Source organism: Lipotes vexillifer, unplaced genomic scaffold, assembly GCF_000442215.2.
Source record: "Lipotes vexillifer unplaced genomic scaffold, Lipotes_vexillifer_v1.1 scaffold426, whole genome shotgun sequence".
NCBI classification, from domain to species: Eukaryota; Metazoa; Chordata; class Mammalia; order Artiodactyla; family Lipotidae; genus Lipotes; species Lipotes vexillifer.
In genome coordinates, this window is record NW_006779491.1 from 1,354,110 (window position 1) to 1,366,360 (window position 12,251).

The 12,251-nt window shown below is 55.6% G+C and overlaps 1 protein-coding gene across 3 annotated transcripts; it reads left to right on the forward strand.

Moving 5' to 3' along the window:
* The first annotated feature begins 2,659 nt into the window (after positions 1-2,659).
* Positions 2,660-10,271, forward strand: PRSS36 (serine protease 36). Of its 3 annotated transcripts, none has more exons than XM_007452683.1 (15): positions 2,660-2,761; positions 3,062-3,097; positions 3,285-3,320; positions 3,549-3,711; positions 4,153-4,433; positions 4,725-4,891; positions 6,539-6,788; positions 6,899-7,028; positions 7,363-7,619; positions 7,706-7,869; positions 8,254-8,491; positions 8,604-8,745; positions 9,021-9,286; positions 9,364-9,485; positions 9,748-10,271. In XM_007452683.1, the coding sequence occupies exons 1-15, from the start codon at positions 2,725-2,727 to the stop codon at positions 10,024-10,026; spliced, it is 2,568 nt and encodes an 855-aa protein (XP_007452745.1). In that variant the 5' UTR covers positions 2,660-2,724; the 3' UTR covers positions 10,027-10,271. The 3 variants fall into 3 exon arrangements, with proteins under 3 accessions (XP_007452745.1, XP_007452746.1, XP_007452747.1); XM_007452684.1 differs by having other exon boundaries at positions 7,706-7,854; XM_007452685.1 differs by lacking the exon at positions 9,364-9,485 and having other exon boundaries at positions 9,021-9,099.
* The last annotated feature ends 1,980 nt before the right edge of the window (positions 10,272-12,251 follow it).

The following is a 12,251-nucleotide window of genomic DNA, read 5'->3' on the forward strand; positions in this document are numbered from 1 at the left end:
TAGTTGCAGCGAGTGGGGGCTACTCTTCATTGTGGTGTGCGGGCTTATTGCGGTGGCTTCTCTTGTTACGGAGCACAGGCTCTAGGCGCGCGGGCTCAGTAGTTGTGGCTCGCGGGCTTAGTTGCTCCGTGGCGTGTGGGATCTTCCCGGACCAGGGCTCGAACCCGTGTCCTCTCTTAACCACTGTGCTACCAGGGAAGCCCTCCAAAGGATTCTTGACACATGATGTCCCAATAGACTGGATGCAAAAGCAGATATGAGAATCCAGCTGTATTCTATTAATCGAGACACTAAGAAAGGTTTGCAAAAGTGTAAAACAATGCCACTCTTCTCACCTTTTCTTTGGTTTTGGAAATGTAGCTGTTTTTCATAAAAATATGTTATTTACATTAACATAATGAATTTCTTTTTAATGAATTAATATGTATTTCAAGTATTTCTCAGTTTTAATTTCAAATGCAGTAAATATTGATAGATATAAGGCACATAAGCGAAACCTCTTCAGATTCCTCAATAATTTTTAAGATTTCTAAGGAGGTCCTGAGACCAAAACACTTAACTGCTGAATTGGAGGAAGCAGTTTGTAGGTGAGGGTCTTCGTGGCGTGCATGCTTTGCATTAGCCACTCTCCACACCCTCTTCTTCCTACCTTCTTTTTGCCCATGCCTCATTTTTCTGAGTGTTTGTTGAATAAACGACTGGTTCTTTATCTTTGGAGGGGCAAATGCCTACAAATAAGTGCTGGGGGAGACTTAGAAACCCAAGGATTGTGTTAACAAGTCTGAAGTTGTTATCCTAAAACAATACAACAACCAGTTATTTTACCAGCAAAATGGGTTTATTCGGGAGCCACAGAGATTTGCCATTCGGGACATGCAACTATGGCAAACCACATGCAAGCCAGATAACGCAAAGGAGAGTTAACTCTTTTATAGAGGAGAGGGGAAAGTTGAGAGGGGCTGTTATAAACAAAAAGTCCTTTCGGAGAAACTGGGAGTTCAAAGTATAGTGGCTTTTCACTGTCTGAGTTATGACAGTCTCTCATTGGCTGAGCTGCTGCCAGGCAGGGAGAAAATCTTTCTTCCTCCTCCTGGGGGTAGAAAAGTAGTGTCACTTCCTGCTGGAGATGCAAACCGAGGTCTCTTCCAGTTGGGAACTCTATTGACATCAAGTAGTATGTGCGTGAGAGCTCCCCCTTCTGGCCTCCCAACTCCATTTCAGTGAGGTTTCCCTTTAGTAATATTCACACCACCACGTTGACCTTCATTTCCTGCCACGGACTAGCTAAGGTTAACAAGATTATCAGCTGAATCCAGTCAATCAATTGTTGGGTCTCTGTATTTGCATTTCCTCTCTCCCTGATCACTTCTCATTTTCCTTTACTCTTGCTGCCCTGGGATTGTACTTGCCAAAAAAGAAACAGCATGTAGGTTTTGCCTAGGCCTCTGTTTTCTAGGGAAACTGGACTAATAGAGTATTGTTATTATTAGCTTATGTTATTGATAAGAAAATAGATATACTTGTGTGGATACTTTTTGTTTGACCCTCCATTTCCATTCCCACACTTCTCCATCCTGATCTGTTCCCCCAGAGGGTGACCTTTATGGACCACATCATGGGCTCCCTTGCACTCTGACTTCTGGTAGGTTTCAGATGATGGGAGGAGCTGGCAGGTGATCAGAGAGTAGGAGAAGAGATAGGGACTTTTCTTTCCCAGCTCCCTCCCTGCTGAGCCACAGGTTGATAAAGGTTGCCTTCCTCCATTGAAGGCACTCCTGTTGGCTGGCCCTCTCCTACAGCCCAGCTCTCTCTTTCCTGTTCCAGTATCTGCTCCCTCTCTTTGCCTCTTCATGCAGGGCTCTTTGTTACTGCTAGCCTCCGGGTGCTTCACCATCCCTGTCGGTTTCCCTGTTCCCTGCCTACACCTCTGTAAATAGTTCCTTCATTAAACTCTCCTCAATTCCTCTTTGAGGCACCATATTTCTTAAGTAGACTCCTACTGAATATACTGATGGGTTGAGTGACTTTCCTAAGGTCACACAGAGTAAGTGACAAAACACCTGAGAGTACTTACGCTAACACAAAGAAGGGTGGAGTCTTTCTCGGCCTTACCAGCCTGCCCAGCCCCCTCCCAGAATCCTATGTCCTGCCCAACCTGCCGGAATCTGTGATCCTTTTGTTGGGATGGGATCGAATTCCCTAGGGCTCCCGTCCCAGACCTGGCCAGCGACTCCAGTAACCAGAGCTGTGTGAGAAGAAAAGGCCAAGCCATTGGGGTAGCCACACCCCAAAGAGAGATGAAGTCTCAGGTGAGTCGCGCCACTGAGGGGCCACTTTCTCTGTCCCAAGGGCCACTGCTGACCTGCAGCCCTGCCTCACCAAGGACCCAGAACTTTGGCCTCCCAGCCCCTGGCTGTCCTCTCCTTCCGCCTTTGCGGGTTCTCCCACCCAGTAAGTGTCCTGGAGCGAGGACACCTGCCCCCAACACCCACACCGGGCCTCTAGAGACCTGAGACGTGCACAGGGCTCTGGGTGGGGACTTCAGGCTCCCTACTTCCTCCTTCTAGCCCCAGATCCACTCAGATTCCCAGAGATGGGCTCCAGCCAGGGAGGGTGGGGCTGTCCCTGGGACCATCAGGAGTCACGGGCTGCCTAGGCAGACAGAGCTGTGGCAGGGAGCAGATCTTCACCCATCTCTGTGCCTCCAGCTGACTCAAATGTACCATGTCCCAGCACCTGCTTCTCCCACTTGCCATCCTTGGTAACCTCAGGGGACAGGGCATGGTTGTAAGGGGCCTGGCTTCTAACATCTGGGGAGCTGGAAAGCAGGACTCCAGGGGTCTGCCTCAGGAGTGGGGTGTCAGAGGAGGCAGGGGAGGAGGACATCAGCGAAGGTGGGAGTGAGGTGTCGAGAGGGGAAGGAATAGCATATGAGAGGAGGAGGAAAGGAGGCCTGGGCGCCATGGGGGGATGGAGTACCTGTATAGCTTGCGGGGAGGGGGTCAGGGAGGGTGTGTTGTGAGAATAGGTCTCCAGCCTCTTCCTGCCTCCATCTTTCCAGCCATAAGCCCCATCCCAGGAGCCTTCCAGGACTCAGGTAAGGCAGCTGGACTAGGTGAATATCACCCACAGAGGCAGAAAAGATGGGAGGGGTAGCATGGGTGCTGGCAGGGCGGCTGAGAGGGCAGGGAATTGGGGAAGAGGAAAGTAGGAAGATGGCAGCTGGGCACTGTCGAGGGCTGGATGTCGCCAATATCTTCCTCTTTTTACCCTGTGACTCCCAGCTCTCAGTCCTACCCAAGAAGAACCTGAACATCTGGGTAAGGAAGGGTGGGGGCTGGTCCTCAGATCTTAAAAGAGGTTAAAGCTGGCTAAGCGATGAGGGAGGCGGAAATGATCAGAAACTTAGAAGTGCCCAGGTTCTCTTTGTTCCCTGTTCGGGGGCAAACTGAAGTGGATTGGGGGGGGTGGGGCTTTGCCCTGAGTTACCTGGGCCTCTGGCCTGGGGGACAGGGGCAGGTGATGACCTCCACGGTATCCCATTGCAGACTGCGGTCGCCCTGAGCCCTCTGCCCGAATCATGGGGGGCTCAGACTCGCAGCCGGGCACCTGGCCGTGGCAGGTGAGCCTGCATCAGGGCGGGGGCCACATCTGCGGGGGCTCCCTCATCGCCCCCTCCTGGGTCCTCTCGGCCGCTCACTGTTTCGTGACGTGAGTATTCGCCCACGTCCAGCCCCTTTCTTTCAAAAGCCAAGCCCGCCCCGCAGCTGGGTCCCGCGGACTCAAGGCTAAATTGAAGCCCAGCTACCCCCTCCTCCCCGCCCTCCTGAAGCTAAGTGCTCTGCGGGGTATCCAGGTTCGGAGTGTGGTGAGGCCGCCAGCAGACTCCGCCCACCACTCCACCAAATATCCGAGTCTGAATTCCACCTTTCCAAAGCCCCTCATCAAGCACCTCCAAATCGCAACCGCTCCTCCCCCTTTCAGGAGTCTGTCTCAACCTCGATCGCCCCAGCCCCGAATCTGGATCGGATTCCGCCCCTCCTGGCTTCCCGCTGATCCCCCCTTCTCCCTGGTTCCAAGCCCCCAGCCCCACGAGGCCTGCCCCCTCCATGCGGTCCACCTAACCCCACCCCGGCCTTGGCCTCGGCGCAGGAATGGGACCTTGGAGCCCGCGGCCGAGTGGTCGGTAGTGCTGGGCGTGCACTCCCAGGACGGGCCCCTGGACGGCGCGCACGTCCGCGCGGTGGCCGCCATCCTGGTGCCGGACAACTACAGCGGCGTGGAAAGGGGTGCCGACGTGGCCCTGCTGCGCCTGGCCTCTCCCGCCAGGCTGGGCCCCGCCGTGCGGCCCGTCTGCCTGCCCCGCGCCTCGCACCGCTTCGTTCACGGCACCGCCTGCTGGGCCACGGGCTGGGGGGACGTCCAGGAGGCCGGTGAGTGGGGCGGGGGCGGGGGTGGGCGTCTCAGGAGGTGGGTTATTGGCGAGGTGGAGGCTACCAGGTGGGGCCCCAGGGCAGCCCGCACTGGACGCTTGATGGGGCCATTCCTGAGATGAGGCTTTTGGAAGAAGAGCGGAGAGGAGTGGGAGGGGACATTGGTTTGGGATGCGGTGGGGGCAGAGACAAAGACGTCCGGGAGGCAGCTGGAGGGGACCAAGCTGAGCCCTGGGGAACAGGGGGCTGCATTCCTGACTCACAGCCTTTCTTCTCTGGTTCTGCCCACAGACCCCCTGCCTCTCCCCTGGGTGCTACAAGAAGTGGAGCTAAGGGTGCTGGGAGAAGCTGCCTGTCAGTGTCTCTACAGCCGGCCTGGTCCCTTCAATCTCACTTTCCAGCTATTGCCAGGGATGCTGTGTGCTGGCTACCCAGAGGGCCGCAGGGACACCTGCCAGGTGAGGGGAGGCCCCTGCACCCGCCTGAAGGGCCAGGCAGAGCCCTCACCAATAGGAAGCAGTATGATTAATAGACAAATCCCATCTCGCTCATATTTCTGAACCTCATCTGCAAAAAGAGGGCAAGATTGCCCGTGGATGGGATTGATGTGAAGATTACCAATGGACAGAACTTGGGGCTCAACAAATGGGCACTGTTATCGATAGCAGTGTAGTGCAGTGGTCACATGCCAGACTCTGGAGTGTTATCCTGGTTAGAAGCTCAGTGCCACCACTTATTAGCTGCATAGCCTTGGCCAAGTTATTTGACCTCTGTGCAGATTTTCTCATCTGGGAGATGGGGATGATAGTGTTACTTGTCGGGAGGTTATGATGATTAAATAAATCATCATATGATTTATTAATCATTATGATAACTAAATAAATTTGTACATGTAAAAAACATTTAGAACAGTGCCTGGTCCTTAGTAAGAGCTAAATAAGTGTTAGCTATTATTATTACTATTATTATTATCATTATATTACTATCCCATATCCTAGCCTATAGCACAGCACCTATTACTTAGTAGATACTCAACAAACAGTTATTTTTTCAAATGAATTAATCCTTCACAGAAGGGAATTTTCCCGATAACCTGCTGAAGGCCAAAACATGATATATTTTAACCATTTTCCCCGGAAATGTTCCTCCAATGGCACAGAGCTTTGAGGGCACTCAAGCATGCATGGTGGTGATGGGGATTCAGGCTAGATGGTTTTCAGGGTCCTTCCCAGTTATGAAGTTCCAGGACCTAGGGACATAATCCCTGCCTTCTTGAACAGGACTGCCAACAATTGAACTTCCTCTAGACCAGTGCTGTCGGATAAAACTTCCTATGATGATGGAAATCTTTTCTATCTGCACTGTCTGGTATGATAGTCACTAGCCACACTGGCTATTGCACATTTGAAAGGTGGCTAGTGTGATCAAGGAATTGAATTTTCATTTAATTTAATTTTAATTAATTCAAATAGCCACATGGGGCTAGTGTCTACCATATTGGACAGCACAATTCTAGAGGATTCTGCACCTTCTTTGTAACCCTCCTGGGGTCACAGAGGTGCCTAACCTGGAATATAGTGATATCTTAGGGACAATGCCCCAGCATTAAATGGCCCCAGAACCCTTGTTTTAGTGTCTGTTCCTTGTAGTTCTTCCTCCTTACTTGCCTTCAAACTGTCCCTTCTTGCTGCTTTTCTAATAGCCTATTTCCAACAGCCTTTTCCTCCTGAATGCTGGCATCTCTGATTTACTTTAACAAGGAATTCTAACAACTTAGAAATCAAAGACAGGGTTTGTTTGAACTATTTATTGAACAAGAATCATTGGCTCTGAGTGAGACCTGCAGGCCTCTCTGGCATGGCCTTTAATGCGTTAGCTTGGTGCTCCTGGCTTTGACTGCTCATCAGCCTTTCTACTTTACAAGGCTTTCTTCTGTTTAGAGTTGTAGGGATTACGGAGGCCAAGGCACAGCCAACAAAGGTTTCTAGGAGAAGGTGGCTGTATATAGGGCCAACCAGAAGAGGTGTAGAACCTTTGCGAGGTGGTCCGGTATAAGCTGGTGGGTCTCTAGGCTGATCCCGTGACACTAAGTCATCTATCATCAGGGAGACTCTGGGGGGCCCCTGGTCTGCAAGGAAGGTGGCCGATGGTTCCAGGCGGGAATCACCAGCTTTGGCTTTGGCTGTGGACGGAGGAACCGCCCCGGAGTCTTCACTGCTGTGGCTCCCTATGAGGCATGGATAAGGGAACAGGTGTTGGGCTCAGAGCCTGGCCCTGCCTTTCCCACCCAGTCCCCGGAGCTCCAGTCAGGTCTCCCCGAGCCCACGGATGAGAACTGCACCATCGCCCTGCCAGGTGAGGGGGGGCAGGACACCTGGGTGTCAGCTGGATCTGGGAGATTTGAGTTCAGGTGGAAATTGCCTGGGGTTCAGGAAGCCCCCTCACTCAGGCCTCCCACCCCTCAGAGTGCGGGAAGGCCCCGAGGCCAGGGGCCTGGCCCTGGGAAGCCCAGGTGATGGTCCCAGGATCCAGACCCTGCTATGGGGCACTGGTGTCTGAAAGCTGGATCTTGGCACCTGCCAGCTGCTTTCCAGGGTGAGTGAAAACCCAGTCTCAGGCAGATTCTTGCCCCTTCCCCCATCAGTCTGAGACGACTATATAACTGGCCCAGCCCTTCCCCTGGGTAGGATAGGGATAGGGGAGTGGGGTACCATTGGGATGTGTATGATCCAGCTCAAAAATCGGGGTCCTAGTCTCTCTGGGGCCAATAGAGGGGTAATACAAATTCGATCCAGGATTGGGGTGGGGGTGGGGTCTGAGTGCACAGGTCTCAGGTCCGGGATGCAGAATCCTGCCTGGAGCCACGGGTGGAGGTTTAGAGGTGAGCATGCGGGATCCAGCCCACGTCCCCAGTCTCCCATTCCCGCAGCCGCATCAGCTCAGACCTCCCACCCCGCGACCTGGACAACTGGCGCGTGATGCTGCCCTCGCGCCCGCGCGCGGAGCGGGTGGCACGCCTCGTGCCACATGAGAACGCCTCGTGGGACGACGCCTCGAACCTGGCGCTGCTGCAGCTGCGCGCGCCCGTGAACCTGAGCGTGGCCCCGCGGCCAGTGTGCCTACCCCACCCAGAACACTATTTCCTGCCCGGGAGCCGCTGCCGCCTGGCTCGCTGGGGCCACACGGGTAAGCAGGGGCCCGGCTCGGGCCGGACGGGGCGGAGCCGGGGCCGGACACCACTGCAGCGCAAGCCTCCTCCCTTTCTCTTCCAGAACCAGTGCCCGGAGCCGGTTCGCTGCTTGAGGCGGAGCTGTTGGGCGTCTGGTGGTGTCATTGCCTGTACGGCCGCCAGGGGGAGTCAGTGCCGCCGCCGGGAGAGCCGCCTCTAGCTCTCTGCCCCGCCTACCAGGAGGAGGAGGAGGCGGGCCGCTGCTGGGTGAGCAGCGGGGGGAGGGGCCCATGGGTCTGAGTAGGAGGGAGGGGCAGACTGGGGGCGGGGCCTGAGAGAGAGGATCTGGGGACGGAGGCGGGGTTAAGGCGGGGCCCGAACGCGCTGGGGGCGAAGCCTGGCCCAGAAGGACTTTGGGGAGGGGCCCCGAGACCCGCCGGGCCGTTTCGCTACCTCTAGGTTTAAAGAGAATCCTAAAGTGAGGGCCGACTTATTACACAGATTTGTATTGGAGCCTGGCTTGGAGGAGGTGGGATTTGTTATGTCCCAGTACGCGAGAGTGTGGAGTCCAGGAAAGCCCCAGGACCTTTGGCAGCCCCTCATCAACTGGCACACAACTAGAGGCTGGTAACACACACACTCTCGTTGCAGAACTACTCTCATTGGAGCCTTCTATGCCGGGAAGAGGGGACCTGGTTCCTGGCTGGAATCAGAGACTTACCCAGTGACTGCCTGCGTCCCAGAGCCTTCTACCCGCTGCAGACCCACGGCCCATGGATCAGCCATGTGACTCGGGGAGCCTACCTGGAGGACCAGCTGGCCTGGGACTGGGGCCCTGAGGGGGAGGAGACTGAGACACAAACTTGTCCCCCTCACACAGAGCATGGCGGTGAGGAGGTGCCTTTGGGGCTTAGGGGCTCCTGGGAGTGCTTAGATCCATGGTAGGGGCTTTGGGGGTCAGCTGTTGGGCCCCCACTGAGGGAGTCGCCTCTTCTCCCTAGCCTGTGGACTGCGGCCAGAGCCGGCTCTGACGGGGGGCCTGTGGCCCTGGCTGGCAGAGGTGCATGTAGCTGGAGAGCGAGTCTGCACTGGGATCCTCGTGGCCCCAGGCTGGGTCCTGGCAGCCACTCACTGTATCCTCAGGTGGGTCTCACCCTTCTCCCTGGCAAGAGGGAAAAATTGGAAGATGGGCCAAAGGACTCTTTCAATAGAGGTTTGTTCTCCCTTTAGGGCTTTTATAGCACAGGGTAATTGCTGCGAAGTGTTTTGAGACAAAGAGAGATTTGGAAGGAGGAATAATGAATGAAGGAGTTAGTGGAATGACCCTGGAGATTCATTCCACCCTTTCCCCCCGGACTGGGAAGGACTTTATCAGCAATGAGGGGAACAGGAAATGACACTGGACCTTGTTCCAACAGGCTGGGCTCTACAACAGTGCCTTATATTGAAGTGTACCTGGGCCGGGCTGGGGCCAGCCCCCTCCCACAGAGTCACCAGGTATCCCGGCTGGTAATGAGCATCCGCCTGCCCCGGCACCTGGGACTTCGGCCCCCCCTAGCCCTCCTGGAGCTGAGCTCCCGGGTGGAGCCCTCCCCATCAGCCTTGCCCATCTGCCTTCACCCAGGGGGTACTCCCCTGGGGGCCAGCTGCTGGGTGCTGGGCTGGAAGGACCCCCAGGACCGAGGTGAGAGCCCTGGGTCCTGGGGGTGAGAAGTGGCTGGATACCAGAATCCCTGGGACAACCTTCCTTCCTCTCTCTAGTCCCTGTGGCTGCTGCTGTCTCCATCTTGACACCACGACTCTGTCACTGCCTCTATCAGGGCATTCTGCCCCCTGGAACTCTCTGTGTCCTGTATGCAGAGGGGCAGGAGGACAGGTGTGAGGTACGGAGCCTGGGTATCCTGGTCCAGGCAGGGGAGAGGCAGTGCTGGGCAGCTGGACACCAGGGAGAGGGCAGGGTTGGAATTCTTGGGTACTGGGTCTCAGCTAGGAAGAAGCAGTGCTTCCTGGCTGAACCTTGAGAGAGGCCAGGCGCCAAGATGCCTGAGGATGGAGGCAAGCTGTGCTCTGTGGCTGGGCCCTAGAAGGTGCAGGGGACCAGGAGGAAGGGTAAGAGACCCTTTTGTCTTGGCTCTGATGCTGCAGGTGACCTCAGCACCTCCGCTCCTGTGCCAGACTGAGGAAGGCTCCTGGGTCCTCGTGGGCATGGCTATTCGAGGCAGCAGGGAGCTATTTGCCGCCATCGGACCGGAAGAGACCTGGATCTCCCAGACAGTGGGGGAGGCACATTTCCTGCCCCCCAGTGGCTTCCCCCACTGGCTCCCAGAAGGTGGCGACCTCTGTCCCCCTGACATGGCCAGGGCCTCAGGTTCCCCTCGAGCTGCTCTCTTCCTGCTGCTACTGACCCTCCTGATCCAGGGCTGAGGGGGCCTGGGTCCCTGGGCCGCCTCCCCTTCACCTCCCCCACCCCCTCCAGCCCTCTGCTTCCTACCTGGTGGGGCTGGAATGTGGCCCAACCGGCTCTGTTCCCTTACCCAGAACCTCCTGAGCGCCCCACCCACCTAGACTGCAGCGGCTTCAGACAATTGGGCCTCAGTGCCCAGCTATTTTGGGCCCTGGCATGCTTGAGGGCAGGGGGAGCCAGTAGACCACAAAGGTGTAAACAGAGACATGTGTGACTTTGTGGCGTTACTGGGGGCAGGCTGAGGGACCTGGGGGGGGCGGGGGGGGGCAGGGAAGCCCCAGGGAGCGGGCCTCTGCCTCCTGGGCCTCTGTGAGTCAGGCCTTGGGCTCCCAGAAAATATATCCCTGATAATGTGGCACCTGTCCCTCATTCCTGCCCCAGGGCGGGGGAGGTCGAATGGCCAGCTGGGTGTGTGTTACCTCCCCAGTGGAATCAGCATATCCCCAGCACACACCTGTTGGACACCTCAGCCCTAAGCTCTCTTGGACCCTGCTGCCCCTCCCCTCAGAGCAAGAAGGACTGAGCGTGAGGGTCAGAGGAAGGGTCCAGGAGTCTGGGAATCCAGGGTCTGTCTGCCATATCCTGTACCTGCACGGAGCCTCCCCCGTACACATACCCTGATGAATGGTGCCCCAGAGTGTTCACCTCCAGTGTCCCCAGTGCACACACATGACACTTGTACCGTTCAGGGGTCCACCACGTCCTGCCCAGTGCCCCCAGGGTTTGGGCCCCATCAAGAGTCCCCTGTATATACATCTCACTACTTCCGCCCACCCCCACTTACCAGTGCACCTCCCTGCATTCATTCAACCACGTTCCCTGCTAATTGCTAAGTCCCGGCACAGCTCGGGCCTTGACAAGCCCATGAAGTGCTCCCAATGTGGTGGGGAACACATGGACTGGGGGTCAGGAACAAGTCATAGAGGAGGTTCTAGCAAAGAATAAGGGCAAAGGGAGACCCATCCAGGGCAGGAGGGGTGCTTGAGGTGGAAACCAGCCGCTGAGGATGGCAGAGGGGTCACCTCTGGGGCTGGGGTCACCATCTCTGAGTTGAGTAGGCAGAAGGTTGGGGAGGGGAGACCTTACAGGGAAGCTGGAAGTTCTTGGGAGATTGAGAAGATGGGCAGAGGTTCTTAAAGGCCCTGGCTAATCGTTTTTTTTTTTTTTCTTTGGCCGCACTGCATGGCATGCAGGATCTGAGTTCCCTGACCAGGGGTCGAACCCCTGCCCCCTGCAGTAGAACACACAGTCCTAGCCACTGGACAGCCAGGGAATTCCCAGGCCCGGCTTATCTTCAGCTGCCAGATCCCAAAGAGAATATTCTGCATCTATCTCCACAGGGACATACACCCCTACCTGCTCTCCATGAGGCAGGAGATAGATGGGCCCCAGGCTGAGTAGCTGGAGTTTGTGCCCTGTGGGCAGATACTCCAAGATGAAGAGGAGGAGGAGCTAAGCCCCGCCCAGATAAGAGACCACGTATTTCTCGTGAGGTCAAGGAGACCTTCCAGACTCTACATGCACAGGAAGGCTCCTCAGAGGTCAAAAAGGAGGGGGTGCCACCCCACAGTAAGTGATGCCAACCTATCCATAGATCTCTTTGCTAGAATCCATCTTGGCTAAGAGTTGCTCACGCACACGTGGGAGGACCCTGAGGTAAACCAAGTATGGACGCAGAGGCAGAGAAAGTAAGATGATTGGCCAAAGGAAACCTGGAAGAAATGCCCCATATAAGTGATTCAAACTACCCACGAGGGCGCGACTCTCTCTGAGTCCACCCGTGTGTCTATCCACACGTACCCTTTTTCCTCCTAATAAACACTTTACTTGTTTCACTACTTTCCATCTCTTTGTGGAAATTCATTTCTACACAGCTGACGGGACAGGACCTTGTCACTGGCCACTGGTCCTCTGGTGGTCTAGTGGCTAGGATTCAGCGCTCTCACTGCCACGGCCTGACTTCAGTCTCTGGCCAGAGAACGGAAATACTGCTTCAAGCCGCTGCAGGCCGAGGCCACCCAAGATCACCCATACCCAGTCAGTCACTCGTATGTCATCCCCCACAAACATTTAATATACCCTGTCCTACCCAAACCCACCCACAGTGTCCAGGGTCTATCTCCTCCACCCCAGTTTAGACCTCTTCCCAAGTCAGTCTTTTTTTTTTTTTTTATAAATTTTTTTA

Bases quoted from the DNA above. Each gene is read 5' to 3' on its own strand.
- PRSS36 (XM_007452683.1), top strand. From the start codon at position 2,725: ATGTCCCAGCACCTGCTTCTCCCACTTGCCATCCTTG. The intron at 4,434-4,724 runs GTGAGTGGGGCG...TTCTGCCCACAG, and splicing joins GGGGGACGTCCAGGAGGCCG to ACCCCCTGCCTCTCCCCTGG. The intron at 4,892-6,538 runs GTGAGGGGAGGC...ATCTATCATCAG, and splicing joins GCCGCAGGGACACCTGCCAG to GGAGACTCTGGGGGGCCCCT.